General features: G+C 37.2%; 1 protein-coding gene across 1 annotated transcript in view; it reads left to right on the top strand.

Annotated features, from left to right (window-relative positions):
* PTPDC1 (protein tyrosine phosphatase domain containing 1) overlaps positions 1-21493 on the top strand; it is a 71677-nt gene that overhangs the window by 9380 nt on the left and 40804 nt on the right. The window contains 1 exon segment of the mRNA XM_079109075.1: positions 21114-21201. Coding sequence (XP_078965201.1) covers positions 21120-21201 — 82 coding nt within the window. The 5' untranslated portion in view covers positions 21114-21119.

Here is a 21493-nt window from a genome sequence, read left to right on the forward strand (position 1 = left end):
GGGAAAAGTATTCTCATTTAGATCATTTTCTTCTCTCCCATCTGACGCAAATGATTAGATGATTCAAAACACAGAAACAGAGTTCTAATTATTTGTGGATTTTTAAAGGGAGAATGCTGTGAATGATTTGACTTATTATAAGCAGATGGGAAAATAAGTATAACTTTTAGCCTGTATATTTCAAATTTGGTTTTCCCAGAGATTATTACTTGGACCAGTTGTAGACCTCCCTTGTTTAGACAAATCAAATTAGTGAAGACAAAGATAAAATTGAACCATTTTTCTTTATATTAATACATTTTAGACTTCAAAATTTTATACTTCTAAAAAAATTAACTTTCAGGCAATTATCAAATATAGACTGGAAGCAATATTCTTTTGTTAAATGAATTATGGTGAAATACATTGATTTTAGCAGTGTGAATCTTACATTGGGCATTTGGGGAAGATTCCCCCACCTTCCCCTGCACTGCAGGGGATTGAACCCAGGCCTGGTTCCATCTACTGGGCAAGTGTTCTACCACTGAGCTTCCAGCTCCAGCCCAGAGATGGTAACACACTGACTTGGTGCTAGAGGGTGAACGCCACTCAGCCTGTTAAAAAATTTATTCTTCATTCTTAAGTTTATCCATTGGGTCAGTTTGAACAAATCTAATTCCTTTTTTATAAAACAGTCCCTTTAAACACATGGATGTATTATTCTCTGAGTGCACTGTTCCATCTTTTATTAAACAGTCACCTTTTAAAAGTCAGGGACTGTTTTATTTACCTTTTAATCCCTTCCCCCATGCCATGCCTCCTAAGTTCTTGGTACCCAGCAGGGGCTCAAATATTTATTAGATTGAATTGGACTATTATTCCTGTGAGCCCCTCACCTGGTCTCCTCTTCTTAAACATGCTCCAGTTTGTCTGTTTCCCTGTTAAGCTATGTTTCTGGTATATCCTGTCCTACTCTGGAAAAATATAAAAAGATGACCTGATTTTGTTATTGAGCATCTTATGTGTCATGTTTTTTTGCTTGTTTGTTTTGGTTTGTGGTTTTTTGCTGGCCAGTTATAACTGAATACTTCATTATTTATTTTGTTACTCAAATTGTCCTGCCAACAAGGAGGGACTGTTACATTTCTCTTTTTACTCATTCATGTCTATATTAAGCTAAACAGAAGTTCATCCTGATGCCTCAGACCTCAGTCCATAACTGCATGGTTCATTCTAGCTTTCCCCCTTTTCTGTAGCTTTCCAGTCCACAGTGAGACACTTGGCTCCTACCAGTCACTATCTTTTTACCAATTCTTATTTTTAGTTCAGCAATTCTGATATGTATAGAATTGTACCTCCATAGGATCCATTAACAATTACAGTTCAGTGTTTATCTACAGTTCCTTTTCTCTAGAAGTTTCTATTCATTTCCAAAGTGACTTACACACCTTTCTCCCCATCCCCTTCATGAAATTACATGTTTGTTGTGCAATCCAGTGCTTTTGTCTCAGTCTGCATTGCATACTGGGCTCTACCTCCTCCTAGTTGAGTTTTTAAAACTTGCATTTAAAGAATGACATTAAGATGCATTTTCTGTGCTATATTAAATTTCCATGGATTTTGACAAATAGGTAACATTCTCTGTCCATCATGACACTAACAGACAAAATAGTTTCATGGTCCTGAAAAATAGACTGCTCTTTAAGTAGTCAGTTCTCTGTCCTTCTCAATTCCCTTACAAAAACTGATCCGTTTCTGCCTCTGTAGTTTTGTCTTTTCCCAAAGTCATATAAATGGAATCATATAATACATAACCTTCTGGAGCTGGGATTTTTCACTTAGCCTAATGCACTTAAGATTTATCCATGTTGTGCAGATTTATGGCTCTTACCTTTTGACTGTAGAATACTAAAATGCACGATTGCTTCCAGTTTGCTACATTGCAGACACATATAGGTTGAGTGGACATAGTTTTCAAATCAGTTAGGCAGATACCAAGGAACATAATTTCTGGGTTTTGTGGTAAAATATGTTTAACTTTATAAGAAACTACCAAACTGTCTTCTAAAATGGCCATATACCATCTTGCATTCATTCCACCAGCAATAAAGAAGAATTTTGGTAAATTCTTCGGATTGTTTTTCATAGGTAATTGCGTTGTTTACAAATAAAGATGGTTTTTTCCTCCTTTCTGATCTGCATGACTTCTGCTTCTTTTTCTTGTCTTAATACACTTAGCTAGGAACTTCATGAAGTTGAAGAGAAATAGTGAGAGAGGACATCCTGGCCTTTTTCTTCATCTTAGGGAGATAATATTGAGTCTATATTAAATGCGATGTTGGCTGTGATTTTTAAAAATAGTTCTTATGAGAAAAGGAAGTTCTTTATCTAGTCTTGGTATTAGGTTAATGCTGGCCTTACAGAATGAGTTAGAAAATGATCCCTATTCATCTATTTTCTGAAAGAAATTGTAGAATTGGGATTATTACTTCCTTAATATTTGGTAGAAATCACTGGTGATCTCCAGCGTTTTCCAGACTCAGGTTTTTTACAACTACTTTAATCTCTTTTTTTAAGTTTAAGCCTATTTGTATTATCTATATCTCCTTGAGTAAGATGTGGTAGTTTGTGCCCTTAATGAAATTGGATACTTTTATCTAAATTATCAAATTTATATGTATATAGATTTGTGGACTCCTCTTTTATTCCTGATATTGGCAATTGGTGTCTTTTCCCTTTTTCTTGATTAGTGGTTTATAATTTCCTTCCTTTAGGTTTAAGTTGGATTTAATTTGACTTTCATTTCCTGGTTTCCTAAGGTGGAAGCTTAGGGTGTTGATTTTAGTTCTTTTCTAAAGTGTGCTTTTCTATAAATGTCTTCTTAAACCCCACTGAATCTGTACCTCGTATATTTTGATAGATTTTTTGCTTGTTTATTTGATTCATTGTACACAAAGTAGAGTCACACCATTTATATAATCATATATGTACATAAGGTAATGATGTTTGTCTCATTTTATTATTTTTCCTTCCCCCCACCCCCTCCCCACCCCTCATTTTCCTCTTTACTATTCATTCTTTCTCCATACTTGCCTTCCTCCCACCCCCCATTATGTATCATCATCCGCTTATCAGAAAAATCATTCAGCCTTTGGTTTTATTAGGATTGGCTTATTTCACTTAGTATGATATTCTCCATCTCCATCCATTTACCCGCAAATGCCATAATTTTGTTCTTTATGGCTGAATAATATTCCTTTGTGTATATATACCACAGTTTCTCTACCCATTCATCTCTTGAAGAGCATCTTGTTTGGTTCCACAATCTAGATATTGTGAATTGAGCTGCTATAAACATTGATGTAGCTGCATCACTGTAGTATGCTGATTTTAAGTCCTTTGGATATAAACCAAGGAGTGGGATAGGTGGGTCATTCCAGGTTTTCTAAGGAATCTCCATACTGCTTTCCAGAGTGGCTGCACCAATTTGCAACCCCACTAGCAATGTTTGAGTGTGCCTTTTTCCCCACATCCTTGCCAACACCTGTTGCTTGTATTCTTGATAATAGACTTTCTAATTGGGGTGAGTTGAAACCTTAGGGTAGTTTGATTTGCATTTCTCTTATTACTAGAGATGTTGAACATTTTTTCATATATCTGTTGATTGCTTGTAGATCTTCTTCTGTGAAGTGTCTGTTCATTTCTTTGGCCCATTTGTTGATTGGGTTATTTGTATTCTTCGTGTAGAGTTTTTTGAGTTCTTTATATATTCTGAAAATTGGTGCTCTATCTGAAGTATGAGTGGCAAAGATATTCTCCCACTATGTAGGCTCTCTCTTTGTGTTGCTGATGGTTTCCTTTGCTGAGAGAAAGCTTTTTAGTTTGAATCTATCCCAGTTATTGATTCTTGCTTTTATTTCTTGTGCTTTGGGAGTCCTGTTAAGGAAGTCTGGTCCTAAGCCGACATGTTGAAGATTTGGACCTACTTTTAATTCTATTAGGTGCAGGGTCTCTGGTCTAATTCCAAGGTCCTTGTGAGTTGATTTTTGTGCAGGGTAAAAGATAGGGGTTTAGTTTCATTCTGCTGCATAGGGATTTCCAGTTTTCCCAGCACCATTTGTTGAAGAGGCTGTCTTTTCCCCATTGTATGTTTTTGGCACCTTTGTCTAGTATGAGATTACTATTTATGTGGGTTTGTCTCTGTGTCCTCTGTTCTGTACCATTGGTCTACCTATCTATTTTGGTGCCAATAGCATGCTGTTTTTGTTACTATTGCACTGTAGTATTGTTGAAGGTCTGGTCTTGTGATACCACCTGCTTTGCTCTTATTGCTAAGGATTGCTTTAGCTCTTCTGGGTCTCTTATTCTTCCAAATGAATTTCATGATTGCTTTCTCTGTTTCTATGAGGTATGTCATTGGGATTTTAATTGGAATTGCATTGAATCTGTGTAGCACTTTTGGTAGTACGGCCATTTTGACAGTATTCATTCTGCCTATCTAAGAACATGAGAGATCTTTCCAATGATGATAGATTTTTTAAAAAATTATTTTTAATTGCTTAATATGCTTAACTTAAAATTTACAATCTTAGCCATTTTAAGTGTACAGTTCAGTGGTGTTAAGTATATTCACATTTGTGTTAGTCAGCCTTTTCTTACTATAATAAATACCTGAGATAAATTAATTTAAAAGGAGAAAAGGTTTATTTTGGCTCATGGTTACAGAGGTTGCAGTCCAAGATCAATTGACTCTTTTTTTGGACCTTTGGCATGCGGGTGTATCGTGTGGCAGAGAAAACTATTCACCTCACAGCAGCCAGGAAGCAAAAAGTGAGAAGAAGAAACCAGCATTCCAAATACTTTAGGGAGACATTCCTGACCCAAACTGTAACAGGATTGCTGTGAGTTACTTCTATTTACTTCACAATATTTTAAAATTTCTCTTGAGACTTCTTAACCCATGTGTTACTTAGAAGTATGTTGTTTAATTTCTAAGTATTTGTACTAACCCAGCTGTCTTAAATTGGTTTCTAGTTTAATCTTTTATTGATTTTTTAATTTAATTCTAATATGCTCTAAAAACATACTTTAGCTGATTTCTGTTGTTTTGCATTTGTTAAGGTGTATGTTATGTCCCAGAATGCAATCTATCTTGATGAATGTTCCATGTATACTTCTGGCATTGGGATGAATTTCTATAAATGTCAATTAGATCAAATTGATTGATATATCCTTTTTTTTCATTATAATAGAGTTGGTTATGGTGTCCCCTCTATTATTCCTGATTTAGTACTTTGAGTTTTCCCTTGTTCTTGTCAAGCATAGCAAAACGTTTGTCAGTTATATTGCTCTTTTCAGTAAACAACTTTTGATTTCATTGATTTCTTCCTGTTGTTTTTTCATTTATTGTCACCCTAATTTTTTTACTTCTTGCCTTCTACTTGTTTTACGTTCAGTTTGCTCTTCTTACTACAGTTAGTTAAGTAGGAAAATTAGGTTATTGATTTGAGAGCTTTCTTCTTTTCTAATATGCATTTTCAGATATAAATTTTCTTCTGAGCACTGCTGTGATTTCATTGCATAAGCTTTCACATTTTGTGTTTGTTTTCAGTCATCTCAAAGTACTTTGTGTTCTGTTCTTTGACCTTTACCAACTGATTATTTAACCTTGTTATTTAACTAGTATGTATTTGTGAGTTTCTCATATTTTCTTCTTGTTATTGATTTCTAATTTAATTTCATTTTGGTCAGATGACATACTTTATATGATTTCATTCTTTTTTAATTTATTGAGGCTTATTTTATGGTCTGGCATATGGTCTGTCTTGGAGAATGTTCCATGCACACTGAATATAAATTTTGCTGTTATTGGGTCTGGAGTATTCCGTATATATCTTAGAACTCGATATTCTATGGTGTTGTTCAAGTCTTCTGTTTTCTTGTTGATCCCATGTTGCATTTTTCCATTCATTATTTGAAGTGGAGCACTGAAATCTCCAGCTATTGTTGAATTGTCTATTTCTTCCTCCAATTTATCAATTTTTCCTTCATGTATTTTGAGGCTCTGTCCATAGGGTCATATATGTTTGTAATTATTTTTTCTTCCAAATGATTGACCCTCTTATTATGAAATGTTCTTCTTTTGCTTGTAATTACAACTTTTGTCTTAGAGTATGTTATGTGATGTTAGTATAGCCACATTAGGTCTATTTTGGTTATTGCTTGCATACTATCAGTTTAGTTTCCAACCTTTTACTTTCAACTTACTAGTGTCTTTGAATCTAAACTGTGTCTCTTACTGATAGTATATAGTTGGATCATTTTAAAAATTCTTTCTTCTAGTCCCTGTTTTGAATTAGAGTGTGTAATCCATTTACATTTAATGTTATTACTAACAAATTAGAATTTATGCCTGCTATTTTCCTATTTTTTTTATGTCTTATGTATTTTATGTTCCTTTATCCTTTAAACTCTCCCTTCTTTTGTGTTAGATATTTTTTACTACATTTTTCAATTCCCTTGTTTCATTTTTCTATTTTTTGAGTTATGTTTTTAATGTTTTCTCTAGGGATTACAATTAGCATCTTGACTTAAAATAGTAGTTAATTTCAGTAGTATACCATAACTTTCATCCAGTTCACTTCCATTCTCTTCCCTATCTTTTGTGCTATTATAGTCATAAATATATGCTATACATTCATTGATTCATTTTTATAATTATTGCTTTATGTATGTGTCTTTTAAAACAGGTGAAGAGGGCTAGGGATAGCTCAGTTGGTAGAGTGCTTGCCTCGCAAACACAAGGCCCTGGGTTCAAACCCCAGCACTGGGGGCTGGGGGGAGATGATGAAAAGAGTTATGTTTATCTCTAGTTAACCTTTTTGGTGCTGTTTATTTGGTTATTTGGATTCAAGAAATATTACTTAGTTTCCTTTTGTTTCAACCTGGGGGACTATTATTTCAGGACAAACTAACAAGTTCTCTCAGATTTCGTTCTTTTTTGTTTCAATCTGGAGGTATATTAATTTATCCTTCATCTTTGAAGGAAAGTTTAGTGTTATGGTTTAGATATGAGGTGTCCCTCAAAAACTCATGTATGAGACAATGTGAAGATGTTCAAGGGGGAAGTGATTACACAATGAGAGCTGTAATCTAACCAGTGGATTTATCCACTGATATGGATAACTGGGTGGTAACTGTAGGCAGGTAGATTGTGGCTGAAGGAAGTATGTCTCCGGGGCCATGCCTTTGGGGTTTATATGTTGCCCCTGGTGAGTAGAGCTCTCTCTGGTACCTTTCTTTCATGTCCTGAGCTCCTTCCTGTGCCATGCCCTCCCACCATGATGTTCTGCCTCATCTCGGGCCCAGAGCTGTGGAGTCAACTGACCATGGACTGAACCTCTGAAATCATGACCAAAATAAACTTTTTCTCCTCTAAGTTGTTCTTGTCAGGTATTTTGGTCACAGTGATGAAAAACTAATTAAAACAGAAATTTTTACAGAGAAGTGGAATCGTCACAGTGACTAACCTAACCATTTGGTTGAAAAACCTTTGGAGCTAGTTTGTGGGAGGAATTTTGAAAAGTTTAGGGATGCAAGCTGGAAAAGCATTAGGATGTTGTAATTAGAGCTTAATGGGTGATTCTAGTAGGAGTTCAGAAGATCAGAATGTTGATAGAACTATTGACAGTAAAGACTGGGCTTGTGCATTTTCAGAGAAGGACTCTTGGAAATTGGACTAGAGGTCATTTACATTACATTCTGGCAAAGAAGTTGTCCACATTTTGCCCATGTCCTGAGACTTTCTGTGAGACTGAATTTAAAGGTGATGACTAGTGGACCTGGCAGAGAAAAATGCCAAAATAGCACAGCATTCAGGCAATGTCATGGATATTTCTGGCAACTTTTAGCCAAGTTTACTGTGATCATCAAGAATAGAGAGCAAGCCGAAAGGTTTGAAAAGCTTGTAGTTTGTCCAGAAACATGTGAGTAAAGCTGGGATGAAGGAAGGTGTGATTGTTAAAGAGATCATAGTCACTAAAGAGAGGCTAAGTATCTTACTCAGAAAGGATGGCTTGAAGGCATCTCAGGAGTTGGCAAGACCACACCCATCTCAGACTTAGTGTATAAAAGTAAAAATTCTCTGAGAAGAAACCATGGGGGTACCCTGCTTACACAGCAGGGCCTAGGATTTTTTTTTTTTTTTTTTTTTTTAGTGGTGCTGGGGATTGAACCCAGGGCCTTGTGCTTGAGCATTCTACCAACCGAGCTATCTACCCAGCCCCAGGGCCTAAGAATTTATTTCACCATGCTTAGCCACCCAGGTATTCAGAGACCTCTGTAGATCCCCAACAACCTGGCTACTCCTTGAGATGTCAGCAGACCTTGGGTGTCATCCACATTGTGCTGGTTCTGCAGGTATACATTATGCTGGAGTTAGGGGGTCATGGAGGCTTCCACTGAAATTCAAAGGAAGGCCTGGAAGGCCTTGAAAAGTGTAGCAGGGTCAGAATCCTTGCAGGCAGCTCTTGAGAGGGTGATGTGTGAAGATATGAGAAGGAATCCCAAGCTGCAGTGTTGACTCCCAAGATTAAGAAATGCCAATAGCATGGAATGTATGCTGAGGAAGACAGAAATCAAGCAGAGACAAGCCAACAGAGAGGTCACATAGTCTGGAACCAGCAGTGTCATTGGAGCAGAATACCCAAGTCCTTTGGAAAGAACAGCAGGATGCCATGTGCCTCAGATGCTGAACATGCAGGCACAGGACTTGTTTGCTCAGCCAGTTTTCAGTCTTGCTCTGGTTCCATACTTTCTATGCTCTTATTTCTCCCTTGTGGAATGGAAATATTTACTCTGTGCCATTATATATTGGATATATGTAATTTGCTTTTGGTCTTTACAAGGGAGAGCATCCAAGAGTTTGCTGTGAGTTTCAGATGATATTTTGGACTTCAGGGAATGCTGCAATTGTTAAAACTATGGGGACTCTTGGAAATGGACTAAATGTCATTTGCATTGTGAGATGGGTGTGAACTTTTGGGGGCCAGGGGAAGAATGTGTGGATTAGATATGAGGTGTCCCCCCAAAACCAGACATTTTCAGAAGTGGAATGATTAGATAATGAGAGCCATAACCTAATCAGTGAATTAATCCAGTGATATGGATTAACTGGGGGCAACTGTAGGCAGGTAGGGTGTGGCTGGATGAAGTAAATCCCTGGGGGCACATCTTTGAGGTTTATATATTATCCCTGGTAAGTAGATATCCTGTTTCCTGGCTGTCATGTCCTAAGCTGCTTTCTTCTGCAACACATTTCCACCATGATGTTCTGCCTCAGTTTGGGCCCAGAGCTATGGAGTTGGCTGACTATGAACTGAACCTCTGAAACAGTGAGCCAAACCTTTCCCCCATCTACATTGTACTTGTCAGATATATTGGTCACAGCGATGCAAAAGCTGACCAAAACAGCCAGTTACAGAATTCTTGGTTGACCATCTATTTCCTTCAATGCTGTGAAGAAGTGGTCCTTTCATTCTCTTCTGACTTCCATCTTTTCTGATGAGACACAGTCATCACAACTCCTCCAACGTGATCATGATCTGGGCTACAACTTCCTCCACTCAGGTTCAGATGCCCCTTCACTTCCATTTGCTTCCTGTCCTCTAAAAGCTTACTGAGATAGCTCAGATAGTTCATTAAGAATCCCCTCCGGCTCCTTGCTCTGTGCCTTATTCATTTTCTTAATGATCTTTTAGCCATGGTCCGAGGAGGAAAGGGAGACTAGTATATGAACTTAGTCACTATTTAATCCAGACATCCTGTGCATCCTGCTATGGAAGGACTGATCTCAGCTTTGAAGACCCAGGAGCCACATACTTAATATGTTTTAAGTCATCAAGATGTGTCACCTAGGCACTTGAAATATGTTTCACTGATTAGTTTTTTCTTAGTTCAGTAATTAGAGAGGTAGAAAATCTTATTCTTCATAGTTTTTAAAAGAATAGCTATACTAAAGTGATTCTGCTTTACCTAGCATATTAAGCTTTTCAAGTTGAACTAGTAAAAAAATTTTTTGGGGTGTAGCAGGAATTGAACTCAGGGGCACTCAACCACTAAGTCACATCTCCAGTCCTGTTCTGTATTTTATTTAGAGATGGGGTCTCGCTGAGTTGCTTAGCATCTCTCGGTTGCAGAGGCTGGCTTTGAACTCTTGATCCTCCTGTCCCAGCCTCCTGAGCTGCTGGGATTACAGATGTGTGCCACCGCACCCAGCAGTAAAATTATTGATAGAAAAAAAATTAATGCCACCAGATATGTATTTAAAGGTAAACATAATTATATATTCACAACATTTATGCGTTTGTTAAAGGGGATATTTAGATAACAAATTTGTATTGATTAGGACTCCATATTGTAATATTCAAAACAGTGGAGTATCTGGTACTTCACCAAACAGTGGCTGATGGAAGAAGACTTTGTTCTTGTGATGCCATCATTTAGGAAGTAGAGCCTTGATTTCAGGTGATTTGTTCGGTTTTAAACAGATTTTTGGTAGAGGAACAATAGTGCCCAGGTCCCACCCAGGAATATGAGCCAGTTTCTAGATATGGTTTTAAGAAGCCATATCTTAAAAGTATTTCATAATTTTGTGAGGATTGGCTCAGGAACTGTAAAAAGGTGGTTCTTAATGTTTGAGAGCTAAACAGAATCCAGGAAACAGACCTTCACCATACCTCTCTGAATATGACTCTGCTGTTGGGTAACTACAAACTGCTTACCTGGTGCAGTGGTTCTCAAAGCACCAGCCTCACAGAGCTCTGCTTAGAAATTCAGATTCCCAGTCCCACGCCAGACTTATGAGTCTGAAATTCTGGGGTGGGGCCCAGCAGTTTGGGTTTTAAGAAAGCCCTCCAGGTGATTCCGATGGGTGTTGCATTAGGAATCATTTCCTTTTGATGAGTTTTTAAATATCTGTGCCTTTGAGGTTGATTTAAACCTGTAGGAAGAGCTAGCTTGGTGTGACTGCTGTGGAAAAAGGACAGGGAATATGGAAAACTGTAAAAACCAGCTTCATCTGTTGTTCACATCTTATCTCCTCTGTTTTATCTTAAGGTGTTTTCAGAAGAATCTGAATCAAACAGCATCGATGATGAAATACCAGGGTTCCCACTGAAGTGTTGTTTTTTTATGGTCTATGACTAATCTCCTTAGAGCCCTGGAGCCTTCCCTGAGGTTGTCCAAGGTGTGAGATCACAGGAGCCAGTGAATAGTGAATGTCCAGACTTCTGGACAGTGTATTTTTAAGATGGTCCCTAGCCCTCTCCCTAAGGACTAACCTCGTTAGAAATGTATGAGGGTCTGAAAAACAGCAAAGGTCTTTTTTTTTTTTTTTTTTTTTTTTTTTTTTTTTTTAATATTACTTGCCTGTTTTGGGGGGTGATTTAAGAAAAAAGGGGATTTTATATAGCTGTCTTTTTTTTTTTTTTTTTACGTTACAGATTCAGAGGTGAGGACAGTTCAGTTTTTAAAAGTCTATTTTTGTTTTGTTTTACTACATAAGGAACCATAAGGAATGGTTTAAATTTTTAAGAACAAAATGCTACCGTGGTGTAGGAGGCTGTTTTTGTACTGTCTGAGCCTCACAGACCTAGGTAAATCTTCACTCAGCACTCAGAAGAGAGATGTGAGTAAAATATGTAATTGGCCTTAGGGAAGACATCTTAAAGGAAAGAAAATTTGAACTGAGGTTTTAAGTTATTGTCATCATGCATCTTTGGCTGAAAAGAAAACAGATCCATCCCTTGAGGAATTAGGAAAAAACACAAATCTGTCAGGTGGAATATCTACAAGGAATTAGAAATATACATGTGACCAGGCAGACTGAAAAATGGTAATGCTATTTCTTGCATTTGCATATGCTGTCACATAATTATATGCTCTTAGTAATAACTCTAAGACAGGCAAGGAATGATTACAATTCCTACTTTACAGATGAAAAAATTGAGATTCAGAGGGTTTAAATAGCAATAGTGGTGGCAGTGGCAGCAACATTTTACTGAATATTAATCCACATATTCTTCTAACAAATACTGAACTCCTACGTATTCAGGGGCTTAGAGGCTGCTTTTGCTAAAAGCATTGACACTTGGGCCTGCAGATGCCCAGTGGTTAACTAAAAACAGGATAAAACCTTGGCATGTCTGCCTTCATATTGTCTCCTTTTGCTTCCTTAAATTAGGGGTTAGATTGATGTTCAACTCTGGATGTAAACAGAACAGGTCTAGTTGATGAACACTTGTGACCAGAGTCAAAACAATAGCACTGGGGCTGGAAAGATAGCTCAGTCAGTAGAGTGCTTGCCTTGTAAGCACAAGGCCCTGGGTTCGATCCCCAGCACCCAAAAAAACAAAACAAAACAAAACAAAAAACAATAGCACTTATCACTGACAAGGCTCCAAATAACTGATTCTGAGATGATGATCAACCGGGCCATAGTTTGGCCAAGTCTACTTGATTGTGCTTCCCTCACCCTCTGCAATGTACAATGCTGTGGCTCTTGTTGGCCCCTTGTCCCCCTGTTTTTTCCCAGTATGACTATGTTGAATAAATTCCTTCTTCACTAACATTTTTTCTACTTGGTCTTTTAGGGGGAGTGACTGGACCTGGTCTCTTGGGACTCCCCAGAATCAGCCTCTGGCGTCGAGTTCCAGTAATACCTTGTACATGCCAGGTCTCATTCTAGCCTTTCGAGTGACAGCATTTGATAAAGCAGACCAAACACACACACACACACGCACACACACACATACATACACTCTGTGCTTTCCTGGAGTTTATGTTCCAGAAGGAGAAGGCAGATAATAAGTAGGATAAGTAAGTAAATTATATAGTATATTAGATGTATTTTCTTCAAAAATCCTATGAAAAAAGATTAAATAGGTATGACTTAAGTTTAAGTGGGTGGCATAGAAGGTTCTAGCTGAAGTTATCAGGATGACTCTGGCTGCTTTATGGAGAATAGACTGATTAATGTGTCAAGCAGGGAATTAGGTCTGTACACCAGCTCTCATGTAATCTTTTCAGTGACCCAGCAGGGTTGGTAGTAATAAATATGCCTGAGATCACAAGGCTAATCAGTGCCAACAACTCTATTAAAAATGTGTTTAGATTTTATAATCTTACACTTCAACTGAGTTTCTTTCAGGAGGGAGGAGGCTCAACTGTGTAAGGGGACAGCAGTGAATAAAGATTTGGATGAAGACTCAAAAAATTATCTGAAGAAAGCAAAACAAATTCAGAAATCCTTCTGTGGAAAAGAAGATCTATAAAGTTTCTTGCAAGCAAAGGAATTATAAGTGGAAATTAATGATGTAGAATTCAGTATAACTGGTTTAAAATGCATAGAGTAACAATTTCCTATTATTTAGTGTAGAGTCTGTTAAATGAACTTGATGGAAATCCAATGATTTGAACTGAGCTCTTACATTAGGCCCCAATAGACCAAACCAAAATGGATTCACAGGTACAAAATGCCACATGATAAAACTGAAGCTTCAAAAAACTGGAAATCCCTCAAACAGATTAGTTTTCTAAAAACAAAAAACCAGGAGATTCACACCAGCCAATAAAAAAGGGCCTATTCAACCTGACCTGGTATAATAGGAAGTCCCCTCTGTTTCAACCTATGCAAAGAAAGTAACCTGATGAAAACCAACCTACTGTGTTTCTATTTAATAGCTCTGTGGCTTTAAGCAGATTATTTTACTTCTCTTTGTCATCGTTTTCTTATCCATAAAATGAGAATAATATATGATCCAGCAATTACGCTTCTTGGTTTATTTATCCAAATGAGCAAAAGATTAGTTCCACACAAAAATCTGCACACAAATGTTTATAACAGCTTTATTATTAATTTCCAATTTGGAAGCAACCAAGATGTCCTTCAGTAGGTGAATGGGTAAACAAACTGTGCATCCAGACAATGGAGTATTCTTCCATACTAAAAAGAAAGAAATTATCAAGCCATGAAAAGACAAGGAGGAACCTGAGATGCATGTTACTAAGTGAAGAAGCCAGTCTGGAAAGATGCTGTCCTTGTGATTTCAACTACATAACATTCTGGAAGAGCAAAAGGGTAGAATAGTAAAAAGATCAGTAGTTGCCAGGGGTTGAGAAGAGGGAAGGATGAATGGGCAGAGAATGGGATTTTTAGGGCAGTGAAACTACTCTGTATACTATCATGGTGTCCATGTACCATTATAAATTTGTCGGAACAAACAGGATATACAACCTCAAAAAGTGAAACCTAATTTACGCTTCGGGCTTAGGAGATAGTGATGTGTTGGGATAGGTTCACCAACTATATTCACAAATGTACCACTATGTATTCATAGTGTGGGAGGGCAGGGACATGGGAAAGCTCACCTTCCACTCAGTATTATCATGAACCTAAAACTGCTCTAAAAAAGATTTTTTTAAAGTGGGAATAATAATGGTACTCAATAGAGTTTAGTGAGAATTAGATGAGTTAAGATAAATGAAGCACTTGGAACAGTGCCTGGCAGTGAGCTTATGCAATTTGGTTATTATTCTGTTATTAATAAGCATAACAATTTATATGGCTTTCATAAATTCACTCGTGTACTTCCATGGCTAGTTTTCCCTATGAAAGTTTAAATTTTTCAACCTCAGATTCTTCTGTGATTGCTGTCTAGAATCGAATCCTGTTGAGAGTATTGCTTTAAGTGGGGGTGCAGGACCTCCTACATTAACCCAAGGTGTAAATTGATGAGGTACAGATTGTGACGCTCCTCCAAAGTCCCTAACTGTTAACTGAAGCTCTTTGAGAGCGGGGCCAAGGAATCTGCATTTCTACAAATATCCGAGGTAAACTTGATGCATTGCACAGTTGGAGTGCTGAGCAGGGAACATCTGGGAAGGATCACACCATTTCTTACCTCCCAGGCACTGCTTAATGCAGTGGCCCTCTTCTCTCCAAAAAATACACATGGAGGTTTTGGCAGAACACCATGTATCTGGAAAATAGAAGGGAAAGTAGTGATCTAAGAATTCTTCAGTCATCTCAGAACCTGGTCTCTGTGTGAAATGACTTTTTTATGAAGTAGAATATTGTTTATATCAAACTCTTACTTCGTGACTACTCTTCTTAACATTATGAGTAATAGTTCATTGTTGCACTTAAGTTTTAAGAAGTAGGCACTAATTCGACTGTGACTAAATTCTAAACAGTTGAGTCATTTGGAGGAACATTTCAGGATAAAAAGCAAACTGGAGGATAGAGTAAGCAAAATACTTGTCACTGGATAAGGAAATGAAATTATATAATATGTGATTGTGCAGTGAAATGTCAGAATTGTTATTCAAACCCTTTTTTTCCGATTCTACAACCATATGAAATAAAGGCAGTTTTGAATGGAGATGTTTTCATAAGTCCTCTTAGAAGCTCAGCCATTACTAACTATTAGCAGGACTATTGGACAGGTAATGAATAGAATCCTTTACAAATTCATATAAAAATATGAGCAAAATGAAGTGAATACCGAGTTGGAAGGTAGTGGTTTGCAAGTTAAAATAACAAGCATTTACTGAATACTCTTTATGTCTGACCTAGTGCTAGGAACACACACAGTCTCTCTCATCTTTACAACCTAGGAAAGCAGATATTATAATCCTCCTTTTACAGAAGAAGAAATTGAAACTTAAAATGATTCACATAGCTGACAATTAAGATTTTAACACAGAGGGCTGGGGATACAGCTCAGCTGGTAGAATGCTTGCCTAGCATGCACAAGGCCCTGAGTTGAATCCCCAGCACCACACACACACAAAAACACAGAACTTCTGACTCTATAGTTTAACATACTTTAACTGTAATTTTGGGTAAGCAGTCATGTACAACTGGACTATAATGTTTTAACGTGAAGGCAGCGTGCAATGGGTACAGTTCCAGAGTTCCCCTGGATTTGAGGTTTTTGAAGATGACCAAGGGGATCTCCATTTAGTTCAGGAAGGGAACCCAGACCAAGTCTTTGCAGAGACAGAGGGCAGAGCTCAGTGTGGCCAGAGTAACTTGAATTTGCAGAGATGAGGACTCAGATGGAAGCAGCACTGCTCTCGAGACCACTGGAGATGTGCAGAGGGCCTTCTAGGCTTTGCTCTCCTAAGGTGCTTAGTGGAATACTGATCTGTGCAGAATCTGGAGCTGGAAAAAGGCCAGGAAGTCGATAGAACAGTTGCTGGGCTTTCAGGGGACTGGCAGTCGTTCCTGCTACCCCAACCGTGGGAGGGCCTTGTAGTACCCAAGGAGCAGGTAGAGTCTTCCAAAAGACATTGCCTTAGCAATGGATCTCAATTAGACTAAAGTAAAGGCTGCTGACAAAACTTGGAATGTAAGCCTTGAAGGAATCCGTGAACTATTCTAATAATACTCCCCCACCCAAAAAAATAGTTGAGTTTCGTAGAATAGGTAATGGATATTTCCTTTGAGGTAGGTACTGGAAAGGGTTAAGAAAGGTCAAAAGAATTTTTCACAAAAAGTCTGGTCTCAAGTTGTTTAGTAAAAACAGTAATGAAGCTTTACAAATGTAGGTAACTTTCAAATAAGATCTTTTTTTAATTTTGAAAGTGGACTTCCTTTCATTGTATAAATTAATTAATACATTTTATTAGTATTATTGTTAACCTGAAACAAGGGACAACACATCACCCCAAAACAGGAGACATTAAATTGGGATTTACATCTTCAGTTGGAGAAGGCCTTTCTTATTACAGAAGGCACTAGAGCCAGAAAAGGTAAAGGAAAGATTGTTCAGTTTGGACTACATGGCAGGGAAAACAGCATTACCATAATTACAATATAATAAACCAATTTTAAAAAGATTTGCCATACATGATAAAGAATTGACATGCAGAAGGAAGAAAGGAGCAGTTGTTCTAATAGGGAAAAGGGCAGAGCTCTGAAGCAGGCAGTTTGTTAATAGGAAATTAATAGAAAACCTCTGGAGAACTGTCTCTTCACCAAGTAAGTTATCAGTTGAGTATGAGATAATAGAAAGATATTTTCAGAACGAAAAGATGTAGAAAGTTTTACCTTTCATTCCCTTTTATGAAAAAAATCACCTGTGGATAAATCAGCAAAGCCGAAGCAGAACCCAAGAAACAATGTCCTTGATTTAGGGACACAATTAAAAGAAACCTCAGGGCTGGGGCTGTAGCTCAGTGGTAGAGCACATGCCTAGCATGTTGAGGCACTGGGTTTGATCCTCAGCACCACATAAAAATAAATAAATAAAGGCATTGTGTCCATTTACAACTAAAAAATAAGACTTAGTGGTAGAGCACTTGCCTAGCATGTATGAGGCCCTGGATTTGATCCTCAGCACCTCATATAAATAAATGAATACAATTTTAAAAAAAGATCCATTGACAACTGAAAAAATGTACTAAAAAAGGTAAACATGAAAATTAAAAATAAAATTTAAAAATATTTAAAAAAAAAAGAAACCTCAGGCTGACCACTCTGTAGTAGGTCTTTGAAGCTTTGGTCCTTTTTAGAAGAGGAATCCAAAGAGTTTAGGAAATATCTTCAAAAAGTGGGTAGATAGTAAGATTAAGGTAAAGTGATTAAGAAGTCGGAAGATCATCAGGCTGTGGTAAAGATTTGTTTACTTGTGTTAGTAAGAAAACAGTGATTAGAAACCAGGGATAAGTCCATATAAAAAATGTATTGTCCAAATCTGCAGTGAAACAAAATAGGTCCTTGTTTTAAGCAACTGATAGAATGAAAGACAAGATAACCCATTTGACATGGATGCTTGGAATGTCTTACTACGAGCCGCACAGGACTGGGGATAGAAGGTTACGTATGCTTTTGCTATATGGGGCCAAGTGCAGTACTTGATTTTTTTTAATCACGTGTACAGATTGTATGTGTGTATGCAGAATATGTAATTATTCTCTCACATTTTAGAATAAACCTATAGACAAAACATGAGAAATGATAGATTAACTGAAAATTAAACATTAAAACTTTTATATAATAGAAAATAGAAATGCTGTAGTTGGCAGAACTTGAAAATAGAAAGGGAGAATGGATAGGAAAACTGATTTACCTGTTTTACATAGAATCAAGATACTGTTTACATTCCATAGGATAAGAGATGGTTAAAAGATATTATTTAAAATTACAAAGATAATCATATTATGATGTATTAAGTGGGAAAAGGGTTTTCGTGGGATGGGGTAGGCATGAAACACGTTCCTCGTGTTTTATACCAGGAATTCAGTAGTATGATTTAGAGATAACAGCACAAGAATGAGAGGTCTAAATATACTGATTACCCTCCAGAATAACTACAGCAAATGTCTAAATTGTTTACCTCTAGAGAATAATACTTGACTCAGGGGATAGGAGGTGGAAACTTTTACCTTTCATTCTGTACCATTTAGTCACTTTGAACTTTTATTTATGTTTAAACATCCTTAGTCAATGTCTGTTTTTAACCTCTAGATATATTGCAAATCATTGTTAGCCATTGTTAGACTGCTGATGCATCCTTGTGTCTTGAGATTGCTAAAAAACTAATGTGATGGCAGACACACATACCATCCCAACAAGGGAGGTGACTCTTATTTTTCCATCATACTACATCTGGGGGATAGAAAGCTGTGGTCTGTAGAATATTAACAACAAGAGTGAGAATAGGAAAGGGTATCCAGGCTGGTGAGGAGGTTTAGAATGTTCTATATGAAGAATGGTAAAGGGAACCACAGATCCATTGTTTGGGAAAATATAAATCAGGAGTGAGGGGACCATGGCCACCAGCTTAGATCTATGGAAGAAAGGGTGTATTGTTCTCTTTGAGCCAAAATAGGACCAATGGATAAAAATTAGAGAGTAGCGGCATTACAAAGAGCTTTCTAGCTACCAGAGCTATGCAATGATGTCACTGCTACTGTTCAAACAAAGATCTAGTAGAGGGGATGCTCACGTTCAGTTGGGATTCTGCTAGAGGACTTTTGAGGTTCCTTACAACTTTAAATTTCTGGGGAGCTGGTTAGAAAGAAATTTTTAAGGTAGCTCACCATCATACTTAAACTCTTGGTGATCAGAGGGTACAATGAATTCAACACGTTTTTAATACCCATGTCTTCAGTGAACTTTAGAATACAGAGATCAGTAAGATGTGAATAGATTCAACATGAACAGGCACAGTTTCAGCAGATGTCATGAATGTGCCTTACATAGGCTGTCCTCTTCTCTAGAGGAATAAAGATAAACTGCTCATGGTCTCATGGCCCCATGGTCTACAGGGAGACAGTTAAGTACATGTGTTTCACTCCATTATATCCAAAAACAGGGTGGGGTCAAGGAAAGGGAGAAATTGCTACCTGGCCCTGGCTTACACTCACGTGCTCTGTCACTTAACATGCTGGGTCATCTTGGACAAGTCAGGAACATTCTCTGTGACATGATTCATAACTGATGTACAAAATAACCAGGCCTGGAATCCCAACTGTGGCAAAATTCCATGATTCCAATATGGTTATAACTGTTTTTCTCATCAAAATATGTTTCAAGAATTTATGAGAATATGCTAAATTTTTTCCTGTAAGCCCATACACGCACGCACGCGCGCGGGTGCGCGCACACACACACACACACACACATGTACATATATATATATATATATGTATATATATATAGAGAGAGAGAGAGAGAACCAGAATTTGAACCCAGGGATGTTAACCACTAGGGATGCTTAACCACTAAGCCACATCCACAGCCCTTTTTATTTTTTTATTTTGAGACACTGTCTCTTAAGTTGCTTAGGGCCTTGCTAAGTTGCTAAGCTGGCATTGAACTTGTGATCCTCCTGTCTCAGCCTCTCAAGTTGCTAGGATTATAGGCATGGGCCATCGTGCCCAGCCTTAATGGGTATCCTTTCAAGTTAAGTTTTTCCTAATGAGTTTATTGGAACTCATTAGTCCTATGTTTCATGTCTTTATGTAACATTCCTTTGAAATGTTAAGTGCATTATAAAATTTTGCATTAATTAGTATGATAGTTTATGACAATATTACAGGAAACATTGTTTTTATATTTTAGATCATTTCTATATTTAATTTCTGTATTTGGAAGGGAAACAATTTCATCAAATGGGACTTCAGATTTTAAATTTTATACCTTTTGCCATTTAAAAATTGGTTTTAGAAGTAAAATTTTGGCAAACTTGAACTTCTCAAAGAATCACTGAGATTCATGAAGAGATCTTTTTTCCTTACAGAAATAAATAAATGCTTCAAGGAAGAACAGTAAGCCTGAATTTAATTACCATTGTTAATTTATTGGTGCAAGAGATTTCCGTAGGTTTATAGAATCTTTTAAGAATCTCTAGCAATTTAATAAACTGGTTATAGTATTTGACCTACAATCATTGATACTCAATATGTGATTTCACAACAACAAAAACATTAGATCTTCCTGGGACCCTAACCTTAACCACTACCTGTGTGGAGCATCCTCACTATCACCCTGGGGTAGGTAAGGAGTTCTTTACACCATGGCTTCTATGAAGCACTCACCCACAAATTGACCAGGAAGCAACTCTCACAAGAGTTCACCCGCTACTGCAGGGGTGAAGAAACAGCATGGTCATAGGCACTTGTAGCAGTTTTTATGTCTACGTCTTATCTTCCCGGTAGACTCCTGACTTATAAGGAGAGTATGTTTTATTTTCTCTGTAACATCCTTATTGTCTAGTACATGTGAGCAATATATTGGATTTAGTAGCAACAAAATGAAAAGAACCAGGAGAAATTAATTACAGCAATGTTATTATTTAACCCAATATATAAAAAATATCATTTCAATGTGTGATCAGTGTAAAAAATGAGATGTTTTATTCTTTTGTTTGTTTTTGGTACTGTCTTCAGAACATGTATTTTACATTTAACACATCTCAACCTGGACTAGCCACATTTCAAGTATGAGTAATCACTTAGCTAATGACTGCCATATTAGACAGCAGAGGTCTAGCATATTATGGGCAATTAGTGAATAAATACCCCCCAAAATAATTTTTAAAAATCTTTTTTTTCCCCCTCAATAGACTACCATGGCCGCAGGAGTCTTGCCTCAAAACAAACAGCCATATTCCACATTGGTGACTAATCGTGGGTATGCTGCAAACATGAAAGGTAATATCTCTTCAATATGCTTTTTATCTGTGTTCAAACTAGTATTTAATAAGTCACTGTGTGAAGGGATATGAAAGAAAAGGCTCTATTCTTCATTTTAGAATTCCAAGGTCCAGGTGTTATTTAAGGCCTTTTGTTTATTTCTGCCTTACCATTTTGGCCTGTTAGAATTTCTTTTCATTAAAACCCTGAATAATAATCTTGGCCTTTTCAGAAGGGATGTTGCAAACAGTGTTTGTCTCCTACGTTATTATCTTAGACTGAAATTGTGCGTTTGTTCCTGTCATCAACC

Source organism: Sciurus vulgaris (genome assembly GCF_902686455.1).
Source record: "Sciurus vulgaris genome assembly, chromosome: 13".
Classification (NCBI taxonomy): domain Eukaryota; kingdom Metazoa; phylum Chordata; class Mammalia; order Rodentia; family Sciuridae; genus Sciurus; species Sciurus vulgaris.